The sequence below is a fragment of the Ursus arctos genome, unplaced genomic scaffold, assembly GCF_023065955.2.
Source record: "Ursus arctos isolate Adak ecotype North America unplaced genomic scaffold, UrsArc2.0 scaffold_7, whole genome shotgun sequence".
NCBI classification, from domain to species: domain Eukaryota; kingdom Metazoa; phylum Chordata; class Mammalia; order Carnivora; family Ursidae; genus Ursus; species Ursus arctos.
The window spans coordinates 79,621,669-79,637,462 of record NW_026623089.1 but is presented as its reverse complement, the minus strand read 5'-3'; the positions used below and the strand labels follow the sequence as shown (position 1 = coordinate 79,637,462).

Here is a 15,794-nt window from a genome sequence, read left to right as displayed (position 1 = left end):
ATATTCTATATTTACACATACCTATTTTCTTTAGCTAGTCATCCACTGATGGGCACTTAGCTTGTCTCCATATCTGGCTACTGTGAATCATGCTGTGGTAAACATCAGCGTGCATATTCTCTCTTTGATAGCCTGTTTTTTATTTCCTTTGGGTGTCTTCCCAAGTGGAACTGCTGGATCATAGGATAGCTCTATATTTTACTTTTTGAGGAGTCTCTGTATCGTTTTCCATAGTAATTGAACCAATTCACATCACCACCAACAGTGCCCAAGGGTTCCCTTTTCTCCACATCCTTGTCAACACTTGTTATCTCCTGTCTTCTTGGTGCTAGCCATTCTAAATGGTGTGACGTGTGGTTTTGATTTGCACTTCCCTGATGATTAGCAATGCTGACCATCTTTTCATATATTTGTTGGCCACTACAGCTACTTGTATAAACTCACTGACACTTATTTATTTCACTACTATAGCATTTAGACAATAACAAGTACTCAAAAATTACTTGAGTTAAAAAATGAGCATATGAAAGAATGCCCAATGACGGCAGGAATGCAGAGCAGTGGAAGTAAGGTAGGCAACTGAAACTGCTTCGAGAAACAGAGGAGTGAAGAAAAACAACAGTAAAGATGAGGTAGGTGAAGACTGGTCTGTTGACAGATGTAAGAATGGTTAATACTCAAAAAGTGAAATCAAAAAAGAACATTTTTTGTAAGAGTGGTATCTGGAGATTTGGTTCAAAAACCAGTATTCCCAGTCACTTCCAAGGATTAAGCCTTCTAAAGAGATATTCTTGAAGAAACATCTCAAAGTTGTCAACCTCTGGATTAATCATGGGAAAATAATAAATCCGCTGATGTTCATCTGTGCATATCCATTAACTCACCTGGGAAGCTCCAGCTTGGGAATTCTTCCTCCAATATCCATGGCTCCTCTCCTTGCTCTAGCCTGAAGATCACCTCTGGTTTGGTAACACAATACCCTGGCAAAGCAAAACAATTTATGATTCAGACCAGAAGGCCTAGACTGCAGGGCCTCTGAAAGAGGAGCAGGCTACTAGAGCTGCTCGAGGAAGATGCTATGGAACATTTCACAGGAGAGCTAAATGCAAACATCTTCCTGGTGCCCAAAAGAGATCAATCAACACGGATTCCTGAGTTCTGATACTAAAAATCATTAAATTCTACAGTGTCTATATGCTTCATAACTCAAAGAATTAAAACATGCTATTTAGAATTACAGAAAAACAGACCTTACCCACTGAGACAAGGTGGCTATAGTTCTCCAGCATCACATCTCTGTACAGGGACCTCTGCGCAGGGTCCAGGTGCTGCCACTCCTCCTGGGTGAAGCCCACAGTCACATCATCAAATGATACTGATCCCTGGAATTTCTGTTCAATCTGAAATGTTCAGAATTGGGTCACATGGAAAAAGTGGTACGGGAACCAGTCCTTACCATGATTACCAAAATGGTTTGCAAAACATTTGTTTGGCTTTCTACTTTGAGAGAAGATGAGAAATTGTAACAGAAATATGATACCATTGCCTTAAGGTATTATTCATGTAGAAAATTATCAAATCCCACAATGTACCTTGAACCACTCTAGTTCTTAGAAATGCTAAGATTAATAAAATTATTCTTGTATCCAAGTAGCATAAAATCTGATAAGAAAACATGCAGTAGTATGTTATAATTGCTAAGGTGAAAGTACACAGTAGACAGACAAAAATAAATGTGGAACAAAATTAGTTCTATTTTAAGCTTCGCTGAAGAAGAACAGCTGATGGAGAAACAGTAATTCCGTGCTCTTCATGAACACAATGCATGGTACAGGCAAAGGCAGGGCTCCTCTGACACATTCGGGAAATGAACAGAGGGCAAACAGCACAGAAAACACTGAGAATACACAGCCTGGAGGTGCCTGGGTGGCTCAATTGTGAAGCACCTGCCTTCGGCTCAGGTCATGATTCCAGCGTTCTGGGATCTCTGGGATTGAGCCCCGCATCGGGCTCCCTGCTCAGTGGGAAAGCCTGCTTCTCCCTCTCCCACTCCCCCTGCTTATGGTCCCCCTCTCGCTGTCTCTCTGTCAAATAAATAAATGAAATCTTTAAAAAAAAGAAAAGAATACACCCTGGAGCTGTGATGACAGAAAGGGCCATGAAGAAGTCATGGAATGGATTATGAGTAATTTTAGACCAAGTCTCCAAAGTATGTGATCACTTCCCACCTTAAAGGGTATTTTTGAGTACTAGAGAAGCTTATATCTACGAATTATAGAAATAAACTATCAATATATTTTGTGACAAATTTTAATTTTTTCCCTCAATTTTGAAAAGTAAAAAGACAGCTTAATATTTTATCAAACTGCAATACATATATTCTAGGTTCTAAGTCTTCATTTCAGAGACCATAATTAGGACGTGTAGAAAATGAGAAGGGAAGATTTTGGAACTGTTACACTTGAAATACCTATAGAACATATAGAAGATACCAAATGGATGATCTGGGATATCATCTACAGTGCGTGCCTCTACTTTAGGGCTCACTGTTTCAAAGAAAGGGGAGCCAAAGAAGAGATCAGAGTATACTTTAAAATTATGTGACCAGGTTTTTATTTATAGAACCAATTCTCTCAAAAAAGGAAAGAGAAAGCTAAAGGACAAAAACCACCACTTACATAAGCTACTATAGCAAAAGCTGTGAAGCAAATAGGGAATTGATAAAAGGACAGAGAGTGCCAGAACATGGTAACCAATCATTGGCAGAAAGAAGTTTCCTCAGGGTACATGCCCAAACAGCTGTATAAACACAAGTATTACAAAATAAGCAAGGAAAAAAATTGGATTCTGTATTTTAACAAGATGTATCTTAAATGTGAAACATAATACTGTAGGTCTAGAATGAAAATAAAGATTTGACAAACATTAATAATAACTTGGTAGTGTTTGACGTCACCAACAATGAATCAGAAAGAAGGCTCTCAGAGAAGTAAGAGACTGAAAATAATCAAGAATGCAAGGTGAGGAAAAATCACCTTCTTTCTCTGGGTAACAGAGAAAGAACAGGCCACGAAGGAATTTCCTGAAGGTGGAAATAAAAATAAGAATGAATAGTTTTAAAAATTAAGAGATGATGATAAGATCATCTCTGTATATACACAAAAGCATGATTAAAAAAAAAAACAACAAAACTCTTGGCAAACTAGAAAGGAATTTCCTCAGTATGGATTTTTACATATACATACAGGAAGTATTACACTTAATGGTGAAATTTAGGAGGTGTTCAGTTTAGGGGCACCTGGGTGGCTCAGTTGGTTAAGCATCTGACTCTTGACTTTGGCTCATGTCATGATCTCACGGTCGTGACATCAAGCCCCGCATCAGGCTCAACGCTGAACAGGGAGTCTGCTGGAGCTTCTCTTTTTCCCTTTCCCTCTGCCTCTCCCCAACTTTTGTACACACACACACACACGTGTAGTTTCTCTCTAAAAGAAAAAATTAAGGAAGGACACATGCAGAAGAATTCTGACCTCCATGTATGAAAAAATCTTATTCTGACTCCTGGTTTTAGCTTAATAATATCCTTGAGATTTCTTTAGATAAACAATTTGTCACTGTCAACTCTTTGTGATTATTGTAATTTTTGCTGAAGTATAAATATATACAAAAGGAACACACGAGTGTACTTTGCCGTACAAACAGCTCAATGTATTTTCACACAGTGAACACAGCCATCAAACCAGCATTCACGTCAAGAAATAAAACATTACCTGAAACTAAGAAGCTCCTTCATACCCCTATCTAGTGCCTACCACCTGCCCCCAACCTAACTCTCCCATGACAACCACAATGACATACACACTGGGATGTCCGAAACGAAAAAGTCAGAAAATACCAAACGGAGATACTGGCAAAAATATGAAACAACTGGAACATTCACACCTTGCCAGTGGGAGTATAAGTAAGTCTATATACTTTGGGAAAATATTAGGGAATTTCTACTAAAGCTATATGTATTAATTCCTCTCCTAGTTATATATCCAACGTGAATGAGTGATTTGTCAACCAAACGGCCTACAGGAAATGTTCACAGCAGTTTTGTTTATTAGCCAAAATCTGGAGACAGTCCAAAAGTCCATCAACAGAATGGAGAAATAAAACTGTAGTACAATTATATAGAATACATAATAGCATTAAAACTCAGCAAAATTGATGAATCTCACACATACTATACTGACTGGAAGCCAGATATACAAGCAAAACTAATTAATGATAACAGATGTCAGAGTCAAATGAACTTGAAGTTCCAGGGAACCTTCTAGGATACTGGGTGGTCATTACATGGGGGGGTGTATGTGTGTGCACACACATGCATGCATATACACACACACATAAAAATTCATCAAGCTTGACATTTAAGTTATATGCAGCTTACCTCAGGGAACTGACATAAAAAATTACTTTTTGGAACTTATAAAGCATGTTAGTTCTTGGCATAAAACTGACGATACACTGTTCACAAAACTAACAGACTAAAACAAAAGATTCTGAAATACCACAACAAAACCAAGGCACTTGTTTGGAAGTGATGTGGAAATGGAGTATTGTTCTGGCATTCTTTTCTAGCTTGGATGAAAGAGAAGAAATGGACAATCAAAAGATCCTGATGATAAAACATTACTCAACAAAGACACGTTAACAGACAAATACAGACTCTATTGTAACAGTAATGTCTTCATAATCAAAACTAGAAAGCACTAATCTAGCAAATCAGGAAAAAAAGAAAATAAATTTGACCAGCAGTGCAAAGAGTAAAGAAACTGAATTTATGACAAAAACTATAACAAAGTGGAACACACAAAATACTGAAGATGTTATACTAGGATATACAGTAAACAAAATTGTAAAACAAAAAACCTGAACTATAAGATGGCATACAAATGTGCTAAATTTCTTACCAATGACCAACATAATTGATTTGAAAACAAAACCTGTCACAGGTTATTTGCAAGATCAAGAAAATTTGAAAACAAAATAATGGCCAAATATCAAATACACTACAAAAAATATATATGCAAAATAGGGGCACCTGGGTGGCTCAGTCACTCAACCACCTGCCTTGGGCTCAGGTCATGGTCTCAGAGTCCTGAGATCCAGTCCCGCATTGGGCTCCCTGCTCAGCGGGATGTCTGCTTCCACCTCTCCCTCTGCCCCTCCCACTGCTCATGTTCTCTCTCTCTCTCATCTGAATAAATAGAAAATTAAAAAAAAATGTATAAGCAAAATAAAAGCTGGTTTGGCTTAATTCACAGCAGATAAGGTAACACTGAGGGCTAAAAGAATGAAATAAGCAAAGATGATTCTTCGAGAAAAGAAATCATTCATTTACCATTTTTTGGCACCAAATACCAGAAAAGCCAATCACTTAAAGAAAATACAACTATAAATACGAAGATACTTTAAGACACAGTCACGTATCTATGAAAATACAGGCGATACACTCACATCTCCATGAAATATATTGTTTTCCTAAAGAGAATATTATATGAAATCCCAAAATAAACATGCTTTGGGTCAGAGTATTAAGGAACTACCAAAATGGATTTAGAAAAAGGTAGAAAATCAGTGTAAAGATCAACAACCAGAAATAGGATTTAAAAATATTTAAAAATCAACTGAAGGTCTTAAAGATCTACCATGGAAAAAAAAACAATTTCACGTTTTCAGGATTAAAAGTCTAGCCAACATTAAGTGACAACCTATGTAATTTATTTTTTATTAAAATATTTTATTTATTAAAAGATTTTATTTATTTATTTTAGAGGGAAAGAGCACACAAGCAGGGGGAGGGGCAGAGGGAGAGGGAGAAGCAGGCTCCCCGCTGAGCAGACAGCCCAATGCAGGACTCAATCCCAGGACCCTGAGATCATGACCTGAGCCAAGGCAGAAGCTTAACCAACTGAGTCACCCAGGAGCCCCAACAACCTATGTAATTTAAACAACCCATACCATAAAAAAAATTTGTGAACTGTTATAAACTTAGTAACAAAATACTGTTCAAAAACAGTTCCTATTTAATTTTCATACAAATATTCTCAAATAAAACACTGGCAAACTCAATTCACAACAGTCTATTAAAAGTAATTCAGAAAAGAAAAAAAAAAAAAGCAATTCAGCATGTCCATTCAGAACACTCCAGGTTCCGAACAGGTTCAGAAAAGCAGATTATTTTGTTTACAGTATATACTCCAAACATTTAAAACAGTCGATGAAAGGTGTTCAAAAAATATTTGCCAAATGAATGGCCTAGTATATTTTTTCCAAAAATTCAAGCTTAAGACACAGGGTGCTCCAAATATTGGAATTATCTGACAGATTTAACAACGATGATTAAAATGATACAGAAAAAGACTTGTTGAGTCACCATGTTGTACACCTGAAACTAATGTAACATTGTGTGTCAACTATATATATTTTTTTTAAAGATTTCATTTATTTATTTGACAGAGAGAGACAGCCAGCGAGAGAGGGAACACAAGCAGGGGGAGTGGGAGAGGAAGAAGCAGGCTCTTAGCAGAGGAGCCTGACGTGGGGCTCGATCCCAGAACGCTGGGATCACGTCCTGAGGCGAAGGCAGACGCTTAATGACTGCGCCACCCAGGCGCCCCTGTGTGTCAACTATACTTTAAATTAAAAAAAAAAATGATAAAGGGGAAGGTCAGACTGAGAGTTTCAACAAGAGAACTAAAAACTATGAGAAAGACTGCATATAAGTGGCAAACCTTAAAAGCAACCAGAGAGAAATGAAACATTACCTTCAAAGGAGAAAATGCCCTCCCAAACTGCGATATATGTATACTTTTCAGATTCACATAGACCTTCTGTACTTAAATTGACTACAGTCTGGGACACAAAGAAGATATCGACAATTTCGAAGATTTGATATCATATAGAGAACATTTTTTTTGCAGTGTTTAACATAACAATCAGTAAGAAAAAGATTAACTAGAAAATTTCACAATGTTTACAGATTTAGAGATATATTTCTTATTGTATTTAAGAGATATATTTCTAAATAGAGATTAGAGAATCTTTTTTTAAATTTATTTTATTATTTGAGAGAGGGAGTGCACCCATGTGCATGCAAGTGGGGTAGGGAGGGGCAGAGGGAGAGAGAATCTCAAGCAGGCTCCCTGCTGAGCATGGAGCCCAACGCGCAGCTCAATCCCACAACCCAGAGACCATGACCTGAGCCAAGACCATGACCTGAGTCAAAACCAAGAGTCGGACACTTAACCAACTGAGCCACACACGTACCCCTAGGTTAGAGAATAGCTTTCAAGTGAACTATCAAAAATATGACATACCAAAACCTGTGAGACACAGCTAAGAAGTTATGCTTAGAAAAAACCAAATCCTTAATAGTATATATTAGAAAAGAGTTTTAAAAGATTAGTATCTACCTTTTTTTAAAGCAAAAGAGCAAGTCACAGCTAATATATGTACAAAGACATGCTGCAGATCAGATATTAAAGAATTTAAAAAATCTACATACAGTAGAAAGAGAGAGGACAAAACCAAGTCTGTGCCTTGACAATTCTATGGCAAAACTGATCAAGTTATAAAGAAGAAAGGCTCACTCACCAATATCTGGCATGAAGAAAAGAACATCCCTTTACAGGTCCTGTGGTCTATGAAAATATAGTGAAGAAATTATGGGCCAATACATTTGAAAACTTGGGAAAAAAGGTCACTTTCAAAGAAAAAAACCACTTATCAAAACTTATTTAAGAAAAAAGAAAACGTAGGGGCACCTGGGTGGCTCAGTCGGTTGAGTGTCCGACTCTTGATCTTGGCTCAAGTCTCAATCTCAGGGTCGTGAGTTCGAGCCCTATATTGGGCTCCACTTTGGAAGTGGAGCCTACAAAAGACAGAGAGAGAGAGAGAGAGAGAGAGAGAGAGAGAAAGAAAGAAAGAAAGGGAAAGAAAAAATCTAATGCCACATGTCTATTAAGGAAATTGCATCTATAATTTAAAATCTTCCCATGGGGGTGCCTGGCTGGCTCAGTCGATGGAACGTGTGACTCTCAATCTCAAGGCTGTGAGTTGGAGCCCCATGTTGGGCACAGAGCTTCCTTATTGAGAGAGACAGAGAGAAAGAAATCTTCCCATGAAGGAAACTCCAAGCACAGATGACCTCATATACGAATGAATACCTAAGAAGTAGCAACAAAATAAAACAAAATCTTGTAGAGAAAGCAAGAGAAAATATTCAGAATTCATGTTATGAATTCAACATATCTTTGATACTAAATACTAAATCCTAACAAGAACATATTGTCCCTCCCCCCCAAAAAATCTTACTGGTCGATCTCGCTCATGATGGACACAAATATAAAAATCCAAAACAAGTATTATCAAGCTAAAGGCAGGAATATATAGAAAGTATACCATGCCCCAGTTAGGTTTCTTTCAGGAATATCTAGTAAGTTTTACATTTTAAAATTAATGTAATTCACCAACTGAGAAAATAGAGGAGATAAATCATATGAGGATTTCAATAGATGTCCAAAACCATTTAATAAAATTTAACAGGCACTCATGAAAACATGACAAACTTTAGATAAGAAGGAACAGAATGATAAGAAATAAGGGGAGCCTGGATGGCACAGTCAGTTAAGCAGCCAACTCCTGGTTTCGACTCAGGTCATGGTCTCAGTGTTGTAGGATGATGTCCCTGTCGGGCTCTGCGCTCAGCAGGGAGTCTGCTTGAGATTCTCTCCATTTCTTTCTGCCCTTCCCGCTCATGTTCTCTCCTTCTCTCAAATAAATAAAATAAATCTTAAAAAAAAAAGAAAAAAGTGAACACCAGGGACACTGTGCAGGTGGCCGGCACCACGAAGATCTAGACTTCAGAGCGCGTCTTTGACCACCTGTCGGAAACTGTTACAACAGCTGCAATGAAGAAATATCCAAACCCTTTGGACCCAAACGTGGTTGGAGGTGATGTACTGGACAGACTGGACAGATCACTCGGGAAAGCTGCACAGCCAAACACTCCTAAGCACACAGTGGGGACTGCCTTCCATTGTGAAATCTCGTATTTGTGCAGCAAGAACTAAAACATATGCACAAGATCATTCTGTAGTTGATCCTGCAGAGAAAACGATGGAACTTAAATCTACTAAAACTTCTCTTCCAATATGATTTCAGTAGTTAGTATAGAAACCACACCCTCAGGACCCAGAAAAAACCGTTTTGACACAAGAAGCCATAATCACGGTGAAGGAGTCAGTCTCAGCAGTTACCTTGAAGGATTCACAGCAAGTACAATATCTTCAAATGCCAATAAAGGCAGAGAAACAGTGGAATGGGTAATACATCAATTAAATGCTGATTGAAGACTTGGCAGCCTCGGCGAGAGGGAGCATGAGGACACTGATGGTGGCAGCAGCATTTGTAAGAGAAATGAGGATAAAAGCTGGTACAGGACACCTGCTTCCCACATCTCTGCAAGCTGGCAATATACTTGTTATTTAAAAAACAAAAATATATTTTAGGGGCGCCTGGGTGGCTCAGTGTTAAGTCGTTAATCTTCTGCCTTCAGCTCAGGGCGTGATCCCAGAGTTCTGGGATTGAGCCCCGCATCAGGCTCCCTGCTCAGCGGGAAGCCTGCTTCTCCCTCTTCCACTCCTCCTGCTGTGTGTTCCCTCTCTCGCCGCCCGTCTCTTCATCAAATAAATAAATAAGATTTTTAAAAAATTATATATATATACATACATATATTAGGTAGAATTTTTTTAATAAGCGGATGACTTTTAATCAAAACAAAGAGGTGCAGGGTTTCTAAGCAAAAGGGATCATCTGAAAGTAGTATTGTTTGAAATGACCATCTAATTTATGAGGATTCTAGTATTCATGTGAAAATTTAACAATTTCTGAAAAGTACTTGGAAATCATATTGGCATATGAAATCTCCTTCAAGGTAGAATTTTAAGGCTTTCATGCATTAGAACTCTACGTGGCTTTGGACTAACCCCAGAACAAAGCTAAGCCACCTAAATACATAAAATTACCCTGCTACGGTAAACTGCAAGAGCTTGCATGAGGAAATGCTAGATATTTATTTATTTATTTAGGTATTTATGTATTTATTTATTTATTTTTCTTCTGATGTATAATCTTTTAATTTTTATTTTTTATTAACCTATAATGTATTATTTGTTTCAGGGATAGAAGTCTGTGATTCACCAGTCTTACACAATTCACAGCACTCACCATAACACATACCCTCCCCAACATATGTCATCCAGCCACCCCATCCCTTCCACCCCCCCTCTACTCCAGCAGAGAGAATGCTTTTTAAAAGGAGAAATTAGGGGTGGCTCAGTTGTTAAGCGTCTGCCTTCAGCTCAGGGTGTGATCCCGGGGTCCCAGGATCAAGCCCCTCATTGGGCTCTGTGCTCTGCTGGGAGCCTGCTTCTTCCTCTCCTGCTCCCCCTGCTGTGTTCCCTCTCTCACTGCCTGTCTCTCTCTCTGTCAAATAAATAAATAAAATCTTTAAAAAATAAACTAATTAATTAATTAATTAAAAGGAAAAATTATAGGGGTGCCTGGGTGGCTCAGGTGGTTAGGCATCTGCCTTTGGCTAGGGTCGTGATCTCAGGGTCCTGGGATCAAACCCCACATTGGGCTTCCTGCTCAGCAGGGAGTCTGCTTCTCCCTCTGCCCTTCCCCCTGCTGAGGTGTATGTACTCTCTCTCTCTCTCTCCCCCTCAAATAAATAAAATCTTTAAAAAAAGGAAAAATTATATAGTTTCAAAGACATTAATTGGTATAAAATAACTTGCTCTGCTATACACTACCATTAAAAACCACAGTCTTTTGTTTGGTACTTAAATGACATTTTTGGAGTGAAAATTATCACTAAAGTAATACATAACTCCAACCAACAACAAAAAAGGATTTTATTGTATTAAAGAGTACGTTATTAATTTGCTACAGTTTTGTAACTTAGAAAAGGTATTACCTTCCTTGGATTTGTATTTCATGTCTTAGCATGCTGTAACATGGGCTTGTGACGTTCCCTGAAAAAATAAAGTCAACCCGGAATTTTGCAGCACTTCAAACTTAGAAAGAACACCTATTCACATCTTTTAGCATTTCACATCTAACTTATAAATTGCCAGGTGTCAAAACCATGGTTCTGTAATTGCTATAGCATAACATGTCTGATTATTTGGATATAGTTACTTTTTGAAGTAATTGTGACCATAAAACATTTTTTTTTTACATAAAGAGTTGAATGTCATTTGAAATTACTCAAACGATGTCTTTCTGAAGCAGAAACCCTAGGTACTTAGTGTTTTTAATAATATGGTGCAACTGCAGGGGGTTGGGAGGTGGGGAAGAAAAAGAGTGATAATGAGAAAAAAAAGCATTGATCTAAACTAAGCACTACATGAATTGCTTTGGAGCTTTTATTTATGGGAAATCCTTACTTTGGCTGCAATCTGAAAAACAATCCAGTAAATGTATTTTGTTTCAAATTTTGTAGCAAGCAATTATCAACCAGTTAATACCCTTGATACCTGTAATTGTTACATACAGAGTATTTTAGTTAAAAGGTAATTAGCTCCTGCCTGGATTCTGTAATGCTTAACGTGATAAACTCATCAGGTTCCCTGTAAAAGAAACCAGTTAATATATGCACATAACCACAGAAAGAGTATACCAAACTATTTAAAAATTAGTATTTTTCTACTTAAAATATTGTTTAGCTTAAGACTTCTTAGGATATTGGTAAAACCAAGTTAAATCCAATGAGGTTTTTGGTTTTTTTTTAAGATTTACTTATTTTAGAGAGAGAGAGAGCGAGCACACAAGCGGGAGGTGCACAGGGAGAGGGAGAGAAAAATCTCAAGCCGACTCTGCACTGAGCATGGAGCCCAGTGTGGGGCTCAATCCACAATCCACCCGAAACCAAGAGTCAGACACCTAACCGACGGCACAACCTAGGCGCCCTCCAATAAGGTTTCTGATTATTTTTTGCAACTGAAGGTGGTTTTTACAATTGAAATAATATTTCAGGGGCGCCTGGGTGGCACAGCAGTTAAGCGTCTGCCTTCAGCTCAGGGAGTGATCTCAGTGTTCTGGGATCGAGCCCCACATCAGGCTCTTCCGCTATGAGCCTGCTTCTTCCTCTCCCACTCCCCCTGCTTGTGTTCCCTCTCTCGCTGGCTGTCTCTGTCTCTGTCGAATAAATAAATAAAATCTTTAAAAAAAAAAAAAAGAAAAAGAAATAATATTTCAGCTAAACAAAACATTGCTAAACATTGATATTTGATAAAAAGTTGCCTTCTGTAATTTCCATAAATTATACTTATTCTGAAAAACGTGCAGCGCCCTAATGATAAAAAGATTTCTAAACAAACAAAAGTAAATATCAAATCCATTAAAACAAGCATAAATGTGAAAGCCGTAACAATACACATTTTAAAAGTAACAGAGGAGATTACCTATGTGGACTCAGAGTAGGAAAATTAATTTTAAACAGGACACATATGACACCAACTTTAACAAATTTAATAAACTAATCTAAGGATCTGGAAAGTTTTCCTTGTAAAGAGCCAGACAGCAAATGTTTCAGGCCTTGAGCGCCAGATGGTCTCCATCATTTCACTGCTCAACTCCACCACTGAAGCCACAGATTATACACAAATGAATCACCAGCGAGGTAACAGGTAGAGACTATGAGAGGAGCACAAGGGGGGCTTTAGAAGTGCTGCCAGTGTTTGTTCTGACCTGTGTATTAGTCATGTGGGCATTAGATTTGTAGTAATTCACTGGACTCTAGACTTAAGATTTGTGGATTTTTTAATAATCTGCTATATAAATAAAAATAAGATTTTTTAAAAAATAAGATACATTTTAGGTTAGTGATCGAAAGCAGCATCAGAAAGGAGTCTGAAACCTGTGTAGAAAAAAAAGCACCACATGCTGATACTTAGATTTTGCAGCTAAAGTAGTAGTAGAGGGAAACTATATCCTTACACAGGCATGATAAAAAGCTTTACAATAAACTCATCTTCAACAAAAAGTTACAAAAAAACAGCCTATAACCAAAGACAGCTGAAGGAAGGAATAAAGGTAAAAGCAGAAGTTAATAAAAATAACAGTGAAGGGGGGCCTGGGTGCTGCAGTCAGTTAGGCATCTGACTCTTGATTTCGGCTCAGGTGATGATCTCAGGGTTGTGAAATCAATAACCACATCAGCCTCCACGCTCAGCGTGGAATCTGCTTACGATACGTTCTCCCTCTCCCTCTGCCCTGCTCCCTGTGCACACTCATGCTCATGCTCTCTACCTCTCTCTCTTAAATCTTTTTTTAAAAAGGGAGAAAAAAAAACCAGTGAACACCAATAAAACCAAAAGCTGCTTTCATGAAGAATAAAATATTATCTGTGATAAAATTTAGTCCAAAAAATTAGAAAAACCATTAGGAATAAAAAGGAACAAATTAAACATTTTTATTTTTTTGCAAATTTTTATTTAAATTCCAGTTAGTTAACATAGAGCACAATACTGGTTTCAGGAGTAGAATCCAGTGATTCATCACTCGCATACAACACCCAGTGCTCATCACAAGTGCCCTCTTTAATACCATCACCCACATAGTCCATCCCCACCCACCTCCCTCCATCAACTCTCAGTTTGTTCTGTCTTTAAGAGTCTCTTATGCTTGTTCCCCTCTCTTCTTCCCCCCTCCCATAAATTCATCTGTTTTGTTTCTTAACAAATCATTCTTAAAATGATTAAGAATACTATAGACAAGTTTATGGAAAAAAATATGACAGACAGAATTACGGTGATCATCCAAAGAGTAACACTTTTTGACTAAGTGGGGCTTGTTTTAGAACACAAAGATTAGTTATTAAGAAATGTGGAAAAGTAATTCAATAGATCTAAAAAAATTATATCATCATTCCCATGAAATGTTTAGAAAGTATTTGGAAAAATTAAACTCTAAATTTCAATAAAGTAAGACTCAAAAGATACTTTGTGAACATGACAAAATCTAGCTCAGTCCAAAGCCAGCAGCACGCATAATGGAGAAGAAACACGGCAGGCATTCCCACTCGCACATATTGTTTTTTTTTTTTTTTTAAAGATTTTATTTATTTATTCGACAGAGATAGAGACAGCCAGTGAGAGAGGGAACACAAGCAGGGGGAGTGGGAGAGGAAGAAGCAGGCTCATAGAGGAGGAGCCTGATGTGGGGCTCGATCCCAGAACACCGGGATCACGCCCTGAGCCGAAAGCAGACGCTTAACCACTGCCCACTCGCACATATTGTTAGTCCTTTCCTTGTGCTGCTTATTTTTTATAGATGGACAAATATAAAATCAGATCCTTTCATCACATTATACTAAAAAAATTCTGGATTAAGGTACTAAATATTAAAGAAAAGTCTTATTAGAAAAAAGACAGAATCTAGAAAAATTCAGTAGGCTCCTGGGGTCAGGAAAACAAGAATAAAAAATAGAAGACGCAAAATGGTTGTATCACAATGTAAAACTTTCAGAATTATATTACATTAAAAGACAAAGCATTTGGACAGAAGATAATTAGTAATAATTACAACAAAAGATTACCATTTAAAATATATAGGGAATTCTTAAACTCAGTAGGCTGAAACAACTTAAAAAGCCATAGATTTATGAAAGTTGAATAAACTCAACAATGAGAAAAATGGAAATTAAACAGTGTTTTTCATCCTTTAGTGTAAAAATAATTTTTATATCTGGAGAGGAGGGAGGAAAAGTAGTCTTCTAATGAAAAAGTTCACCCAGAAAAATTAGAAATCCTCTTACCCTGTAACTCAAAAATACTAACCACTGGACTCTAGAGCAGTAATTTTAAACGTAATGTGTATCACCATCATAGGCACCTTGTTAAAAACATGGATTGCTGGGCCTCACCCCCAAAATTTCTCTTCCAGTAGGTTTGGGAGGGTACATAAAAATCTGTTTCAAGGTGATGCTGCCATTTCTGGCCAAAGAATCTTAACTTTGAAAAGCACTGCTCTAGAGTCTGGAGATATACTTGCATCCATGCAGAGAGAACAAGGATATTCACAGCAGTATTTATATTAATGAAAAATGGAAATTACCTAAATGCTTACCAATAAAATACAGTATTTAAAATATAGTGCACCCATACAGTGGGAAAAATAGAGCATTACAAGGGATAAACTACATATAGATCAATCTCAAATTATTGGTGAACTGAGGGGGAAAATGTCCATCATATATACATGAAGATAACTTATACATTTTTAGAAGTATTCAAAACAATGAACAGTACTGTTCAACTCTCTACCTATCTTTTCAATGTCTATGTCGAGATAAGATGATAATGCTAGTAGACAAAAGATGAAAAACCGGAACTGAACTACAGGGCACAATGAGGACGACTCCACTAAGGAGCCATCAGAAGAGTGGTATCAGAAGAGGACAAAGACGACTTGCCCCGTGAGCTGCCAGGAGAGTAGCAGTTCTTCAAGGAAAGCAATTACAATTAAATCATTGGCCACCTTTACCTGCATAGATCCCAAAAAGCAGAGGGGAAAGACCAAGACCGAATTCTATGGGATGAATTTGAAGCGCAGACACATTTACCAGAGAATGTTAACTCTGAACCGTCTACTGTGCAACTTATATACACAACCTCGCTAAAGTCGTTACGGAGAGTTTTTGTAACAGGCGTACAGGCCATTCATTCCTCTGAACATAC

General features: G+C 37.6%; 1 protein-coding gene and 1 pseudogene across 5 annotated transcripts in view; one reads left to right on the top strand and one right to left on the bottom strand.

The window, feature by feature from the left end:
* The window catches only part of LOC130541823 (zinc finger protein 33B-like), a 56,165-nt gene that overhangs the window by 34,556 nt on the left and 5,815 nt on the right, over positions 1 to 15,794 (bottom strand). For 4 of the 5 annotated variants that reach the window (XM_048219158.2, XM_048219161.2, XM_048219160.2 and 1 more), the window contains exons 3-4: positions 1,256 to 1,400; positions 885 to 980 (exon numbers count right to left, since the gene is read on the bottom strand). In XM_048219158.2, the coding sequence (XP_048075115.1) occupies positions 885 to 980; positions 1,256 to 1,400 (241 nt within the window). Of the gene's footprint in view, positions 1 to 884; positions 981 to 1,255; positions 1,401 to 7,644; positions 7,692 to 15,794 lie in introns of all 5 variants that reach the window. The other variant, XM_057308534.1, reaches the window with a different exon arrangement.
* On the top strand, positions 8,453 to 15,736 carry LOC125282745 (PRELI domain containing protein 3B-like; annotated as a pseudogene).